This window comes from Lathamus discolor, chromosome 3 (assembly GCF_037157495.1).
Source record: "Lathamus discolor isolate bLatDis1 chromosome 3, bLatDis1.hap1, whole genome shotgun sequence".
Taxonomy (NCBI): Eukaryota; Metazoa; Chordata; class Aves; order Psittaciformes; family Psittacidae; genus Lathamus; species Lathamus discolor.
This window is the reverse complement of record NC_088886.1, coordinates 112,610,423-112,627,474: the sequence shown is the minus strand read 5'-3', so window position 1 is coordinate 112,627,474 and position 17,052 is coordinate 112,610,423. Positions and strand designations below refer to the sequence as shown.

General features: G+C 41.1%; 2 protein-coding genes across 3 annotated transcripts in view; one reads left to right on the top strand and one right to left on the bottom strand.

Moving 5' to 3' along the window:
* Positions 1 to 14,697, top strand: part of RIF1 (replication timing regulatory factor 1) — a 35,377-nt gene extending 20,680 nt beyond the window's left edge. Inside the window, exons 21-35 of one of the 2 annotated variants that reach the window (XM_065671221.1) lie at positions 626 to 890; positions 2,622 to 2,664; positions 2,980 to 3,182; positions 3,361 to 3,460; positions 3,827 to 3,970; positions 4,731 to 4,873; positions 5,885 to 5,974; positions 6,056 to 6,110; positions 7,405 to 10,137; positions 10,629 to 10,766; positions 11,038 to 11,115; positions 11,207 to 11,322; positions 12,028 to 12,181; positions 12,468 to 12,576; positions 13,439 to 14,697. In XM_065671221.1, coding sequence (XP_065527293.1) covers positions 626 to 890; positions 2,622 to 2,664; positions 2,980 to 3,182; positions 3,361 to 3,460; positions 3,827 to 3,970; positions 4,731 to 4,873; positions 5,885 to 5,974; positions 6,056 to 6,110; positions 7,405 to 10,137; positions 10,629 to 10,766; positions 11,038 to 11,115; positions 11,207 to 11,322; positions 12,028 to 12,181; positions 12,468 to 12,576; positions 13,439 to 13,659 — 4,592 coding nt within the window. In that variant the 3' untranslated portion in view covers positions 13,660 to 14,697. The remainder of the gene's footprint in view (positions 1 to 625; positions 891 to 2,621; positions 2,665 to 2,979; positions 3,183 to 3,360; positions 3,461 to 3,826; positions 3,971 to 4,730; positions 4,874 to 5,884; positions 5,975 to 6,055; positions 6,111 to 7,404; positions 10,138 to 10,628; positions 10,767 to 11,037; positions 11,116 to 11,206; positions 11,323 to 12,027; positions 12,182 to 12,467; positions 12,577 to 13,438) is intronic. The other variant, XM_065671222.1, reaches the window with a different exon arrangement.
* An 858-nt stretch (positions 14,698 to 15,555) lies between these two features.
* The window catches only part of NEB (nebulin), a 130,523-nt gene continuing 129,026 nt past the window's right edge, over positions 15,556 to 17,052 (bottom strand). Inside the window, exon 154 of the mRNA XM_065671220.1 lies at positions 15,556 to 16,407. Coding sequence (XP_065527292.1) covers positions 16,234 to 16,407 — 174 coding nt within the window. The 3' untranslated portion in view covers positions 15,556 to 16,233. The remainder of the gene's footprint in view (positions 16,408 to 17,052) is intronic.

Here is a 17,052-nt window from a genome sequence, read left to right as displayed (position 1 = left end):
GAATAGGTTTAACAGAAGACAAAAGGTCACTGTATGTGAAGTGTTCTTTGCTTTGTTCCCTACTCCCATTTACAACTACTAAAGCTGAAGAAATGATTTACAAAATAATGTGATTCAGCCTAAAACTCAAATTATTGATAATTTCTCTGCCCCATATGAATTTGTTAAAATAATAAGACATTGTGTTGGACTGCTGCAAGAATTAAATGATTTAATTGGAAGCACTGATGAGAAAAACCACGATTGAAGCCCACACTTACAAATGAATAAACTGCTAAAACTTGATACTTCCACTTCCCTCCTCTTACCCTGTTCCAGAATTTTTGTACCAGCTAGTATCTGTGGGGTGGTTGCTGTCTCTTTGCAAGTAGGCATTAAAGACGCTTAAAAGCACTGTCATTTGTGTGACCAAGCTGAAGTGTAAATAAGAGGAATAGGAGTCATATCTGTAGTGGGATTATAAAATGATGCAGTAAAAAATGTATGTCTAATATTAGGTCTGGTTTTAAATTGTACATAGATACAGTTTGGGAAGCAGAGTTCAGTTTCTCACATAGCCTGGAAGTTTAGATGTGTTTTGTTGTTACGTAGAAAACCCTAATTTTTAAAACCGTTCTTATGTTAGCTCCACAGACAACTACAGATTGGTCTAAGAAGAAAAAGGAGCCCCTTGGAAAGCTTGCCTCTCTGTTTAAACTCCTGGTGATTTTACTAAACTCTTTCCATGTGTTCAGTTCCAAAGAAATCTGTTCAGAAACATTGGTCTCTGTCGGTCCTTCAATTATTGCTGTTCTTCACAACATCATCAGCCACGTTTCATTGCCTTCAGTGATTGGGACTATGTTTGCAATTTTTTCAAAACCCCTGGCAGTGTTTTATGAAAGAACAAAGTGAGTATTTTAAGAACGGTTGGAAGTCTGGATTCATTGTGTTGCTGCATATTGGTGAAATTTATGTGGTCTGTGGCAAGCCATGTATCCGAAAAAATACAGCTCAAGGGGTTTCAGGTCATTGGCACTAATTCAGCTCTTGCTGAGTCTCACCTTCGAGAGCACCATGTCTGTCACTAGGTTCAGCCCAGCTGGTAGGTGCAGGTTTCGTAGCGCATCCGGACACCACAGAAAGGATGGGTCTGCCAGGTAGTTGCTGAGAGCTCCCCGTTTCCTACAGTTGCTGTGTAAACCCAGGGTGCTGGGGCTGAGCAAAGCGGTGGCCTGACCTGCGTGGCAGCGTGTCGCATTACAGCTCACAGCACAGCCCTGCCTGCCACTGAGATTCAGTGGGTTTCAAACCCCCCTTGCCTGAGCAGCAGCCTCCTTTGTAATGCTTGTCTTCAGGAACAAACCCAAACCTACCTAGTTATACACAAAAGGAAACCTATAGGCTTTCTGGAAGTCTCGTTGGTAAAACTGCTGTCTCTTCAGAGTGGATCTGTTGTCATCTCTGCATGACCAAAGTGGTTGGCTTCTGCCTGCTGTTTATTTTCACTGCAGTAAAGATACTTATTAACAGTGATGTATTTTCTAGTGGGCAGGAACTGTGTAATGTTTTGTAGGAAATGTAGAAATCATAATTAGTTGATGCGCACTAAAATCCTGTAAGTTTTTAAGCAGAGGAAAGTACTGAGAAATGCTCCTTTGCTCTTTGCTCTTCTCATGTGGCTGTGTTTTTTTTAATTGTTACAGACTTTTACCCCCAGGACATGATGAAATTACTGGGGGCTTGGTGGGAAGGGGCTGGCAGAAGCTTGTCTCTGATCTGTTCATGGAAGAGTTGTACACTTTGCTTGGGATAAGGAAAAGAGTGCAGCTTTTGGGGGTATGGGATGAGAGGATGGAATAGGATAGGGTGGGCTGCTGCCAGTCAACCTCGATGAGTTTCATTGGAACCTTTACTGAAACTTGAAGCAGGGCTGCCACCTCTAACCTAAAATTCATCAGGAGTCTCTGTCTCATAGGCAAGACCCTACTTGTTCTTATGTCAGGTTCAGTTGAACACCACCTCTCTCCATCTCCCATCTCATCTGCTTTGGTTTGAGCATTGTCTTAGAATTATCATTAAAAGGGAGAAGTAAGTGCCAGAGGTATAATGTTGAAGGAAGGCATATCCATGCAAATACAAGTCTGGGGACCTCTCCAGGTTTGAGACCACAGGTTTATAAACTGAACTGCTAAATGCAGTTTTCTCACATTTTTCAGGATGGTGTATCCAGGGATTTATTTACGTGAAATGACTTTGTTTAGGCAGTACTTCAGCTTTTTAATGCAGATATTTACGGGGCCTCAGAAATCTGTTTGGGGAGAAGGTTCAGAGCAGAAGGCAGTTAGAAGTTACTTCATAAGAAAACCTTTAATTTGAAGTTTGTACCAATTACTGCTGTCTTACCACTAGTTTCTCTTAAAGTTAGCATGTAAGTATCAGGGGTTAAAGGGAGTTTCTTGGAACTATTCACATCAGGAGATGTTTTAATCACCCAGTGGGATGGTAGTTTCACAACATTATTGCATCGAGTTGTATACTGAAACCAATGTGCAGTGCTTGAGTGCATGATGTGTTTAATTCTTTTATCTTGGGATAAGTCAGATGGCAAAGTCTAAACTTTATTGTTTCTGTCTTGGCAGGCTTCCTGATGTATCTAAAGTATACAGTAATCTTAACAATAAGGTAAATTTGCTGGAGAAATAGCTGGGATTCTTTTGGGAAAATGGATGACATGAGTTTTGCCATTCCTTCTGTATTCTAAGAAAAAATTAAAAATACACTGAAGGCAGAGATTTAATTAATTTTTTTTTCCCCCTAAAAATGTGCCTGAGGGGAGGACCACTAAACTCACCTGTTCAGACTTTGTGTGCTCTGCTGTTTCGGGCCATGCTATTCTATGGGATAATAATTTTTAAATAACGTTTTAAACTTTTAAATACTGAATATGTGAAAAAATTGAATTAAATAAACCACCCTATTGTTTCTTCTCTCCCTCAGCTGGAAAAACTCCTGGCTGAGGTTATCCAGTGTTTACAGTCTCACTGCACTGGCTCTTATGATAGCAAACTGCTGGAGCAGATCTCACCGTTGCTCTGTGTAGCATTTCAGCATAAGAGCAAACAGATCCGTAACCAGTGTGCCCAGTTCTGGAATGCAACATTCGCCAAGGCTACAGCATTGGAGTATCCTGAAGAGTTAAAGTAAGAGACATAGTTTCTTGTATTTATATATTTTTAAAGGAACAGATCTCAGGTTTTGTACAAATGGCTTTGTATAGCTCTAGTCACCGTTTGTATTCTGCTTTTCATGCAAGCTGGGATACCTGCTGGTCTTGTTCCCCCATCCTCTGTAAGTTTCAAGTTCTTTTCTGTTGAATAGATCTGTGTTAAACCAAGCCAAAAAGAAAATTCCACTCCTGCTACCTGGTTTTGAAAGCGTTGAGGGAGCCGAAGAGTACAGTGGCCCATTCTCTGATGCGGTAAATATTTTGTTGACCCTGTTGGTTGCTTCATTGTGTATAACTCCAGGGCATCATTCAGAAGGTAGTGGCACAGTCAGTTTTGATTTTTTCTGTGATTGGCCTACGCTTGCCATGGGTTTAGAATGAGAAGCTACGCAGGATAAGCGTTGTCAGAAGACTGAGCTGGTCCATAACAGTTTATGCATTTTAAACTTTGAGCTCTGCTAGTTTGCTTGACTTAATTTTTTAAGTTTTCCTCTACGTAATGTAGAGGAAAATGGGAGTGTGGGATAGCTTAGTTGAAGAAATTAATACGTCTCAGGAGGGGTTTGTGAGCTTGAGGTCTCTCCATACAATGCCTTCAGTGTATTTCTTTTTGACTAGATGGAAAATTCACAGCTGGATGCAAAGATAAGTGGAATGGAAGTAAACTTGGGTCAAAACCGAGGTTCTATGCTGGCACAGATGAGTGAACAAAAAGACGAAGTACGAGACAAGTCTAGTAATGTGCAAGTGACATCTGCAAAGGTGAGGTGTCTGCAGATGGGTGTGACAGTCAAATCCATTCTGTTCTGTAGCAGAACGTCCTGTGTATTGCTGCAGATGTTCAGTAGAAACTAATGACTTCTGTGATGCTGAAACATTTTTCTGTCAAACTCATGCTGAATAGCACACTTCAGTTAAGTATTCCTGCTAAAATTCTCTGCTGAGCTTACAGATTGCTGAGTTTTAAGGAGGTCTCATGGAGGGCGGCTTGAAGGATGGGGGGAGTGGCAACCACATACAAAGTTCACCCCTGGGTCTGGGTGCAATTTGTGACTGAATTCAGGTCCTAAGGTGGGCCTTGGTCCTGGTAGACCTGTGCTTGCATGCTCTGAATTAGTCACACACACTGGGGAGCATAGGTTATTGTATTCCTAAGGAATGGCTGACTTAGTAAACAGTAGTAAATAATATCCCCCAGGAGCACTGAGGTATGTTCCCCTCTTACAGGCTTTGAACTTCAAGATGTCAAAGTGCAGGAGCTTGCTTACAGGCATGGAGGAGAGGCTGCAGGATCTCTTCTCAGTAGTAATGGTGGGGGGCAAAAACTCACTCGTGAAGAAAATCATCACCTAATGAGGGATTTGTGTCAGTTAATATTTTTATATTATGTGTATATATATTATATAGCTACTGAAAGAACAGTGGGTATGTAAGTACTCTTCTGTTTAGGATGACTGTACCTGAAGTAGAAAAATACTTCCAGTTCCTCTGGTTTGTTTCTAATTTTTTTTCTTTTCTGTAGTTGAAACTAGAATTTTCATCTTTGAAGGCTAAAAGTGAGATACTTCTGGAAGAGGAGAAATCCACTGATTTTGTGTATATTCCTCCAGAAACAAAAGCAAGAGTACTGACGGAACATCAAAAGGAAGTGCTTAGGTCAAAGAGGTCTGTGACTTACTCTATTGTAAACTTAATGTGTAATATCATTGCACTGAGCATGTTAGATTGACAGAATTTCAGTTCTCGTATCAAGACTACTATAGGCAATTAAATCGTACTCTTCCACACAAAGTTTAAAAATAACAAAGTTCTTTGCTTTACTATTTTAAAGCAGCCAAATTACTCTCTAATCTATGGTTCCTATTTTGATTAAATATACTCTCTGTTAATTGTTAGGAGTTTGGTAATTTTGAGCTTGCATTTTTATGTCACAACTTCTGCCATGTGAAATGGAAGGTACAATTTTTCTTAAATCATTGAAATTAAAAGATTTTTTACCTTTATCTGAAAGAAAGACTTCTAAAATTGAAAAGAGATGAATTTATGACAGCAGCGTATCTCAAATTAGGATATGCCCAAGACTCATCTTAATTGCAAGGGAATGTTTTGAATTATCCTTTTTTTAATGCAAGAAAATAATACCCAGAGTATTTTCAGGCAGCAAAAAAAAAACAGGGTAAGCAAAATTTATGTACAGCGGTGCTTGACAGGAAATTGGTTAGATTCTATATGTGGATCAGTTCTTTGCAGAGTGAGATCCCAACCACAGCTTTTTTCTCCAAAAGCGTGTTCAAAATGGGAAAAAAATTAATGCAACTGACAACAGCAGTCTGGAAATAAGGAGATAGATCATGACCTCGTTCCGCTTTGCATTTGGCTGTGCCAGTTGGGGTGTGAGGTTGTGTCAGCCAGTTGCAATATTGCATCTTTCCTGCCTGAACCAGAGAGGGGAGTGTGCAGCTGCAGTGCCTCCGAACACTGCACATACATTCCCTTGCTCTGTGCAGCCGCCCCTGCTGGGATGCGTGTTGCTGTTCAAGTGGTCTTTAGGGTTTGGACATTCAGTCCACCTCATACAAGGATCTGCTCTCTTGTCATGAATGTGTTACACTAGCCTGCCCTCCTTTTAGTTTTCCAGTAAAAGAGTCTGACTTCCCCTTTCTGGTTTTCTTTCAGAGTTGGTATTCCTGCTATGTACAACAATTTGGATGCATCACAAGATAGTACCTTGTTTTCTCAGTATACTCAAAGCCAGGAAGATTCTTTGTAAGTAAAGGTGGCTAGTGTGTACATTGAAGGTGTCCCTCCTTTCTGCAGCACTTCTAATTCAAGTAACTTCTATTTCAGGGAAACATCATCTTTAATAGAAAATGCAAAAGAAGATACTAAAACCAAGTCTCAGGTAATTTCTCATTGTCTTATAGTAATTAAGATACCAGAATAATAACCATACTGGTGATGTTTTCTTCATGTTAGTAGTTGTGTAAGTAATGGCATTAAGTCTTTTATTATTGGCCATGATATGGTTTTAAGATTGATTTGGAAACTCTTCAAACAAAAATAAGTACCCTCAAATGTATTAGCTCACAGGAACCATTTCCTTTCTCTGTATTGATTAACATGTAAGAGTATTTTCTCTTTCTTCGGCATCCGCTATTTTTTCAATGCCCAAATGATACTGACACAGGCTGTGTGACTGTGGAATACACTGATAGCGGTTTGTATTTCATCACCAGATGAGAATTCAGTACTGTTACCAGGGTTCTTTGTGCTGTGTTCTGCTTTGTATAATTTAAATCAGAAGGGCCCAATCATTATGCATTTTGACTGAATTTCAAAATGTGAGGATTTATATAATTAGATTTAGTGTGGATATATTTAAGTTACACACCTTCAGGTATTGTAGGGACTTACGGTCAGTCATGTCTATATGCTACCACTGACTAATGTTTTAGTGGGGTGAAATACCCCAGAGCTGCAGCACAGACTTACTGTGACTTGCTCCGGTGCTGTACATCTTATGATTCAGAAATCACAGCACTGTTGCCTTCTCTTCCATAACACTTTTTTCCCTAGTGGATGGGTTTTGGTATGCATGATGATTTTCTGGAACTGTTTTCACTGTTAAAGGTCTTAATATTAATTTCTGTGTTACTCTAGCAGACCACGCTTTGAACAGCTTTGCTAAGTTTCCACACTTTGAACTTCTTTTGCATGAATTGTAAGGGCCTCAAGGGGATTAAATAGTAGATTTTGGAAATTGTAAGTCACAGGGGGGTTGGAACTAGATGATCTTAAGGTCCTTTCCAACCCTAACTATTCTATGATTCTATTAATCCCCATTAGGAGAGGAGCTGCCTTTAAACAGCTATAGTTCTGAACACACAGTAGGTGAACTACAGCACAATTTTCATGAAACCTGTTTGAGTAGTAGGTTTGTTAGTATCTGGCAAAACCTACATAAAATGGTTTTGCAGTTCTTCATGTTTTGGGATTAAATAGCTTTAAAAAAAAACCCCAACAAATCACAACCTTTATCTTTCATAACTACTGAAGGACAGGTAACAAAATAATTGGAAAGAAGGGTGGTTTGGAATCCCCTTTGGCTGTGTTGTTTTCTGTCCCACCAGGGCAGTTTTTAAAATATTTTATCCATAGCAAAACTACAGTATTTGCTGTTTATATTTTTGGGACAGGAAGAAAATGCAAAGAGTGAAGGATGCACCAACAAATCAGATAATCCTATTGAGAATGCTGCCTATGTGAACAAGTCACCTGTTACTCACCCAGAAGGGAGCTCAACTTTAAACAGTGGGGAAGAATCAAGAAGGGAGACAAGTGGGATGATTGTGGAGGAGCTGTCAGCTGGAGAGGGATCAGAAGGAAGTACTGTGGAAATAGCTTCAAAGGAGCTCTTATCAGGGAATGAAAACACTTCAAATGTCAGCAACAGTTCAACTTCAAGTGACATAATTTCTGGAACACCACAGCCTGCAAGCCGTCGACAGTCTTTTATTACTTTGGAGAAATTTGGTAGTTCAGAGAACAGACCCTTCAGCCTTTCAGCATTGAGTGGTGTATCAGAGACATTCGGAGGTGCTTCTGTGGCAGGTAAACAGGAAAAGACTAGTGCTAAACCAGAAAAACCCGGAGAAGAAAATAAAAAGCCTACAAAAACTGAACAAATATTTACTGCAATACGAAGGCTGACTCGCAGACAGAGTAAAATGGATCACCAAGGGAATAAGCAGTCCAAGTCATTTATCAGGTCAGAACAAGAGAAAAGCCTACACGAGTCTTTTGCTTCAAGAAGTATAAAAAGTAGTATATCTTCTGCAGTAGAAGACATGGAATGCAGTCTTCTTTCTCAGTCCCAAGTTCTCCATTCTACAGAACTAGAAATTAAAAGAGCTGAAGATCTGATAGCAGAAACAGAAAAGGCCCAGGCATTAGATACAGATTCTAAAGAAAATACACCCCCAGAGATGACTGTGTCATCCGACCAGGTCACAGGCGATGACAGTCAGGCTCCACATGTGTCTCCTGGCCCAAAACCACTAAGACGCTCTTCAAGACGGCGGTCAGAAACTGTAGAAGGCACAGCAGGTAGTCAAGATAAGGAAGATGGCCACCAAAAGAGAGACAGATGTAAAGACAACGAAAAATCTGGGCAAAAGAAGGTGCCACAGGCTAAAGAGGATTTATCCCAAAAGCAGAAAGCAGTTTCTGGGAAAGCTACAGAAAATATGAATAAAGAAAGCAACCTACCTGAGAGAACTGGAGAGGACTGCAGCTCAGAGGAGTCTCCTGCTTCAGCGGGCCCTGATGAGGAAGTGGACAAGAGTGCTAGGAGGTCAGAAGAGAACTCGAAGACTGACACAGAAAGTCAAGACTGTAGCTCAAGTACAGCAGGTCAGAAGTTGGAACGCCCACGATATCACACAAGAAGAGCTTCACAAGGATTGCTTTCCAGCATAGAAAATTCAGAGGCTGATGGCTCTGAGGCCAAGGAAGAAAGCATAAGGAAGAAAAGATCTGCCAAAGTGAAAAATAGAAGTGATTTTCTTGAAGGTAAATTAAAAGATCTACAGCCAGGAAGCCATAGCCCTGAGGTGTCTTCCCAAAGAAATGAAACAAAGGATCTGTTGGAAGCAAGCAAAGGGGAGCTGAGCTGTGAAGTCAGCACAGATGCTGCACTGACATCTGAACCATGTGACCCGAAGACCCAAGTGACTTCCACAGATGCTAGCAAAGCTGTGGAATCTGCCATCTCGAAGGGTTCACCTGGTGTGCAGAACAAGAATGTGGAACAGAACACGAGGCACACACTGATGGAATCGGTCACCAACCCGTGTGTAGCTGATCCAGATTTGAAAGCAGTAGAGAAAGGTAAAGACATTGTGAAGCAAACAGTTGTAGAGGACTGTCATGCAACCGTTCCGTCTGAGTGTGTATCCACACCAGATTCTTCAGGTGGTGATCTTTCCTTTTCACAAACACCTGAGTGTCACCACAAAAGAAGCAAAAGGCTGAAAAAACCAAAGAGCTGTAGCTGCTGTTATAAAAAGTCAAAGCAAGAAGTAACGTCGTTGACTGAATTAAAAAATAAGAACACTCATGAACCGAGTGAGCCGCAAATCACCCCAGTTCAGACGCCTGGCAGTACATCAGAGATGTCCAGTAATTCAGATTTGGACAAGAGGTTGTCCATGGCACCTTGTGCAATGAGCACTCCACTGCATCCTCCTAAGGAACCTAGTGCCTTTAACTTGGAAAGAGAGGGATCATCTGAGGATAACCTGGAAGGAAAGAGCTCTGTACTGGAGGAGGATCTAGAAAATCCAGTATGCGTAGCGGGTGAAATCACTCACCCTGTAGTAGAAACAGAAGAACCTGCTGATAAGGATGGCCAAACTGAACAGTGTCTGTCCAAGTGTGTGCCAGAGGAGCCTGGTGGAAGCAGTCTGGTTGCAGGGAATCAAAATGAAGAACCAGTAGCTACAGAAGAGGAAGAAACCAGTCTGAATGAACAGCTGGAGAAGATACCTGAGGCACTAGTTGTTGTTAGCAAGCCTGAGGAAAAACAGATGAATGAGCAAGAAAGCAGTTGGGGCGATAAAGAAGCAGATGAGAATACTGTAGGAGAAATGTGTATTAATCAGGATAAAGAGATAAAGGAGGAATTAGATGAAATTGAAATTACAGTGCCTGAAAATATGGTCTTGGACAAAGGAGATGCAGTAGAAAACAACATTGTGGATTCACCTCAGAAGCCGGAAGATGATGATTCTTTAGTGGTAGTTAATGAAAGCCCTAATGGTGTGCAAGCACGCTGCACGTGGTCTCCTTCAGCTTCTCCGTCCACAAGTATTTTAAAGAGAGGTGTAAAAAGAAATCAAGATGATGATTCCCTGTCACCTCCTAATAAGGTACTATGATGTGATTAATGATTAATAATCAGGGCATGTAACAGCACCTGAGTGTAATGAGTTTCAAATACATTGAATTATTGACTGTATTTTTTGTTGTAAATGATGTTATGCTGAAGACATAGAGATTCTTTTTGGAACGTGCAAGCCCTGACAGGCTTGTGTCATCACAGGGCTCAGGGTGAGGAGTTTTATTTTCAAAACAGAGCCCAAGTGTGGGCTGCTGCCTGGGCTGCAGTGTGACACGTCACTGCAGAGCTGCTGTAATTAGGGTCTTGCCACCACGGTTTGAGCAGCTTAGCAAAATGCATGTGCTGCTCCTTTCAGCAATGAGGAAGGCACACTTCCCGTCCTCACTGAAACACTGTCTGTGTCATTCAAGAATGTTAATGACTTATCCCAAATGGAACTGTTCTGTCTCCTCAGGCTGACTTCCCCAGAGTGTGGTGGTTTGTGTTCATGCTATAAAAACTACTCTTTTCTAAAAACAGATTCGTCGAGTCTCTTTTGCAAATCCCATTTATCAAGAAGGACTGGCAGATGACATAGATAGAAGAAGCCCTGTCATTAGATCCCATTCTTCACCTTCTTCCCGAAGTCTTAAAATTTTATCTAATATTCAGGCCAAGGTAAATTCTGTTACTCCTCTGTATCACAAGTACTCACAGTTCTTGTTTGTCATTGGTAATGTTGCCTTAGTGTGTGTTACAATTGTAAGAGCAGGGAATCAGTATGGGTAAGAAACCTCACTGATGTAAGGTTTAGCTGTAACTGGGTTAGCACGATTCTTTCTGTTTCTCTCTGGAGACAAGTGCGCTCTGAGGTCTAGATAGCTGGGATCTTACAATTAACTGAATGCCTGCGATCCTGAGAGATATTTTTTCCTCTTTTTCTATCCAGCATATTACCACTCCAACCAAAGGATTTCTGTCCCCAGGATCTCGTAACCCTAAATTTAAGAGCTCAAAGAAGTGTTTAGTAAGATGTGCTTTGGTTCATGTATTCTTCTATTTTTTCCCATATTCAGTTGTGTGATAGCCAATTTAATAATTTTTCTGTATTATTCAAGATCACAGAAATGACGAAGGAGTCGCTGCCTGGCCCCATGGAACGCATGTATCCTGCCTTAGTTGGCTGCAAAGCGCCAGTGGATGTAATTTTACCTCAGATTACATCAAACATATGGTAAGTGGATTGTTGCTTTTGAAGATGACAGTTTAATAGAAACAGAATTCTTACCAAAACCTACAAAGCCAAATTTTCTGATGCAAAATGTGGTAATTTGGAGAGATCTTTTTGCCAGGTGTTTTTTAAAGGAGAGAGGTTATTTTTGTGGAGGGGAGACTTAACTGTTTTGGAGTTATTCAAGTCATCTTTTATGTAAGCATATGAAAAGCTCACTCCCAGGAACACTGGGAGCTTTCTCCACTTCACATGACAGAGCAGACCGATCTTAGTAATTATCTGCAGCAAAGCAGCTGGAGCTTTCTGTGTCCTGAAGGAGAAGCAAGATTTTGGAAAAAGCCCTATGTTTCAAATGCAGAAAGGCTGGGTGCTCAGCTAGTTTGGGCTCCAGTCTGAATTTTGGTAACTTACCATGACAAACTATAGACATGCAGTGGGAGATGCTCAGAACAGCTGTGGCTAGTGTGTTCAGCTCCTTTTCTTTCCACTCCTGTTAAATGCGAGTCGGCTTTAGAATGCCAGTCACTGATGGATGTGGGATAAACCTGGCTTCTGCAGCCAGGACATCATTTGCATCTTGGTTTTTCCTTCACTTACGTGCATGTGAACCAGCATTCATATAAGATTCCTTTCTGCCCCACCATGCCAGGCAGAATGCACTTGAATTCCAGATAATAATCCATTTTTCCTTCTCCCCTGCTGCAGTGCCAGAGGCTTGGGGCAGCTTATTCGAGCAAAGAACATTAAGACAGTGGGTGATCTGAGTACTTTGACAGCATCAGAAATCAAAACTCTTCCCATCCGCTCTCCGAAAATTTCCAATGTTAAAAGAGCTCTGAAAGGCTATCATGAGCAACAGGTAAAGTTTCATTTTAGTACCGAAAAAGCCAGTATTGGCCTAATGAACTGCTAACATCCATCATGAGGAATAACAGACTTCTTCCCCATTAGAAATAGCACTTCAAAACATTAACCTGTACCTGTCACAGTCACCTGGGAATTCAAGGTACAGAAGACTTGGCTACAATATTATTAACAGGGATAATGATTGTATTTATTATGAGGTTAAAACATGCCCCACCATGTAAGCTTATTTTTTTCTTCCTTGAAAATGCATTTTTTGTTCTTTCCCAAAAATTCTTCAGGTAAAATCTCGAGGATTTGAGGAAGTGGCAGTGCTTGAAGACACAGAAAAGGCCATAAATAACGTAGAAGATAAATCTCTTTCTGTAGATGAAGAAAAACTTGCAACAGGTACATATTGCCGGGGTTTTGCTTAGGATTGGGGTGTTTCCTCTGTATTGCTTCTTTCATTCTCCTAATGGGAACACTTGATTTTTTTTAACTGTTACAGATATTAGCACCTTAGATGGCTGTTTTTGAGGTAGCCACTTTATGACACACTCTGGCAATGGCTTTTTTAAGCCTGTTACATATTCTGAGGGGAAGGATGCTGGTTTTCCCTAAATAAGCTTGTATAAGCATGAAAAGAACAAATTAGGCAGGGGTCTAAGTACTTAAGTTTCTGAATCCCAGCATGTTCTGTCCTGAGCTCTTTAGTGGTGTGGTAACTGCTATGCTTCTGGGTATGCACAAAAACAAGCAAGATGAAGCAGAGGTAGTTCAGTGGTGCCTCATCTGGAGGGGGTAGAAGAGGAGAGGGTTAATTCCCTGCATACCCAGTTTGGATTTGGTTGCCTAGCTTTTCATTTGAATTCTCCCATGCATTTTTGGAGTTTGGCCTGGTAGCTCAGAGGAACACACATTTGTGCTTCCTACACGATACCGGAACCATTTGTTTACCTAGAAAACAGAACTGATCAGTAACTTCTCAGCTGCCCAATTTCATCAGAATTGGCCCTTGGGATAACTCATCTGGCACTGGCAGTATCTGAATCAAATACTTTCATGTCTATCGTTAGTTTTATTGTATAAAGGGTAAAGAAGGGTAGCGTGGAGTCCTGAGGGCTGCCTCTGTCAGAAGTTCTTGTGTGGGACAAATACTTTATAGACTGCTTGAATATATTATTTAGTACAAAAGAAGCTGTAACGTAACTCTGCCTAGGTTTAAATGCAGACAGGCAGACTGCCCTGCCCTGCTGTCCTTCCTTTTCAGATTTGATTGAACCCATTGTCGTGAATACAAATGACCAGCCCCCAGCAGATCTGATGAGCCAGATTGATGCACTTGCTGCTCAGCTGAGCACTGAAGACCTTCACAGCTATTCAGGCAGCCAGCTTTTTGAGATGCAAGAAAAACTTGTTGGCATGACAAACTGTATCATGAAGAATCTGCAGTCTCGCTGGAAGTCACCACCCCATGAAAGTTCGGATTAGATGCTTATCATTCCTAAATAAGGAGGTTTTTGTTACAACAATTTTGCCCAAACCCTTCTTCTCTTACTGGTGAATTACTTCTTAAACTGTGCATTTTGTACTGTAAAAGATTTTTTAACACCTATGTCAGAAAAATATATCATGTTGGGTTTGGTTTTTTTCCTTTTTATTTCCTTTTTTTTTGGGGGGGGGGGTTTTCTTTTGCTTTTAGGGTTTTTTGGGGTTTGTTTTTTTTCGGTTGTTGTAATTTGTGGGATTGCTTATTCCCTATTAGAAGTATTTGTATTGCATTGCTATGCATATTTCTTTCAGGTAGTGAAAGAAAACTCGACAAAGTTGTGCAATAGCAAAGACTGTGAAACCAAACCAACAGAGTAGTTAAGTTATTTTTTCAAATCTGAAGTGTTCTTATTGCTGCAAACTCATGGTACTTGGTAAGAGGTTGATCTCATGGCTCCACTCACCTGCTTCCCCTCTTGGCTTCCTCTGAAGCTGTTGAAACCCTGACAGACAGCAGCAATCTCTCAGCACACCATTTTGTATTGAGATAAGATGCGCTTAATTCCATACCCCAGCAACAGTCCAGGAGCCTGGTATTTGACAGCCAGGGGACATCTATTTTTGCATGTATTTTTCTAAGAAGCACACTAAGAAGCTGATAATGAAATGTGCCCTTACAGGCAAGAGACTTTGCAGAATCTCTCAGGCTTTTCCCCATATTCTTTGTTTGCAGCAGTTCTCCTTCTGTAGAGAAGACTTTTTCCTTTGGAAATGGATAAATTTGACAAGATCTCTTTGTATATTGTGTACAGACTTACAGCAGATGTTGGTTAATAATTTATGATGTTGAGTTTTAATTGCATGGAATGCATTGCTGCTTCTCAGAGACCTTCAGAGAGAGTTCTCGGTTTTTACTCTGGAAATCTAATTTGTATATAGTGTTCTGTAGCTACCAAAATGAATGTTTATTCAAAGGAATTGCTGCAGCTGGTTTTAGAATTTACACATGGGCAAATAAAAGAGCAGATAGTTCCCAAACTTGTTAATAGCATTGTGGTTTTGGTTTGTTGTTTTTTCCCTTTGCTGTGTGTAGCCCTCCCTAAGCATTGCTTTGGATCCACAAGCTGGGAGAGTTGAACTGCTGCCTTAAGGTAGGAGCAGGTCCTTGAGGACCTGGCAGTGTGTTGTCATCAGAACTCTCAAAAACACCCTAACCCTAACCCTGTTCTTGCACCTGATGAAGACAGCAAATGGGACAAAGAGATGCCTTGGGGCTGTGACATGAACAGTGCCAGAGATGAGTTGTCAGCAGCTTCTCTTGCTTTCTTGAAAATGTTATTTGGGTTGCAGCTCTGCCTCCTCAGGCTTATTCAACTCTAGCGCCCAGTGCTCTGCACAGATAAAGATGTTCCTAACATATCTCGAAAGAGTGTTAACAAACATCTTTGTTTAACTAACAAACTCCCTTCAGCGCTGGCAGTCCTGAATCCCACATCGAGGAAGGACATTTCCCTTTCAAGCTGGCTGTTTATAACCTTGACATGCCATGAATTCCTTTTGAACTTTGAATTCCTCGGAGTTCATGTTGCAGTTCCTTCTACTGATGACCTGTTCTTAATCTTTAGTCTATCCTGGACACAGTATACAGTGATTTCTTTCTTCCTTCTTTCTTAGCAACCAGCTGGCACCAACTGCTTCAGTAGAGGAACCCAATAACCGTTGTGTTCAGGTATGATATGATACAACTTGTCTGGCTTCATCCAGAGACCCTCAAGTCTCTTGTGGCTGTTGCATCTTCTACCACCTCCTGGGTTCTTTCCCTTAGTTTTCTGAACAAAGTCAGTTTGATGTGAGATTGATTCCCACTCTACGCATGAGTGAATAAAGCATGCACGCTGCAGAAATGTTAGCTTTATTTAGGCACTAATTTACAAGTAATAACAGCTTTTGACCCCAGAACAGTTGCATGAAAATCACATGCACAAGAGCTCAGCAAGCAGGAGAGGCTTTCAGGTTGGGGTTTGGTTCCCCCCTAACCCCAGATAAATGTTGGTTTGAGATACTAAGCTTAAATATTGCTTATATGGAAAAGAAGTGAGTAAATTCAAACATTTTAGAACAGCCCAAGTAAATACTCTCTTTACAGAGAACGAATAAAGTAATATTTGGTAATCTTAGTCATAAGTACATGTAGAAAACTTTGGAGACACTGAGCTGGATTGTGTTCTGGCATAGTTAAATACATGATGGTGTGTGGTGCTTGAAAGGTCCAGGCAATATTTTAGAAATGTAGTTGTGGGGTTTTTTGGCATTGGAAGAAATATTGTTCTCTTGAGCAATGCCTGGTAGTGTGCTTACAGGTAATTTTCAAATATGTTTTGGAAGGATATTTCAAGAGTATTTTGCTCTGCAGTTACTTTTCCCCCCCCCACAGTTCATAAGGCACTATCAACATGGAAGACATTAAGGCACTTTGGAGAAAGCATTACAAACCCTTTCCTAAGGTTCCTGTCTTGAGCAGAGCCGGCGTGTCCATGCCATGCTGATGTGCTTTATGGGAAGATATGGTTGGGTTTAGACAGCTTCTACGTAGTTGGCTGGCAGCATGCCAGTCTTGCCTGTTCTCTGGACGGTGCCATACATCCAGCCTTCATCAATGGATTGTACGTTTACAATTGTGTCACCATCTTTGAAGGAAACCTCATCAGAATCAGCTGCCATATAGTCATACATGGCCCGGTAGGTCTTCTGTCATGTGTAAGAAAGGAAGGGGAAAAGAGGGCAAAAAAAGGAGGCATGTTTATAGCCCTGCTGTCAGCACCGATGGACATTGTTGGTGAGAAAATGTAAAAGCAGGCTAAGGGCAAGTTATGCTTCAACTTATTTCAGTACTCTAACAGTATTTATTGATGGCAGCATCTGCCTGGCCTAAATCTCCTGTCTTCAGATCACAAAATATTTCTTCTCAATAGCTAAATAAATACCTTAATTACCCAAGTCTCACAGTACCTTGGCTTACAGCCTTTGTGTTTTGGCAGCACTGAGGCTGAACAACCTGTTTGTAGTGTATTATTTGAGCACGTATTGGCTCCAGGTAACTCCAGCCATAACTTCTAAGTTGTTGCCTCCCAGCAGATCTTGTGGGGAGACAATGCCATACCCATCTTCATATAGCTACTCCAAGACTCAATCTCAGGAGTAGGAAGTATTAATTTAAAGTGTTCAAGAACAGGCAAGGGTCTATCCCACTCCAGTGACTTTACACCTTCACTGGGGTTTGTACCAAGCGTCGGCCCAGTGAGTAGGCTGTGGCCAACTTGGTCTTGGAAGCATGGTCTGAAGCATGATGTGGAGGACACACAATCAGCTCTTGAAGACCTCCAGGTCTGTGCG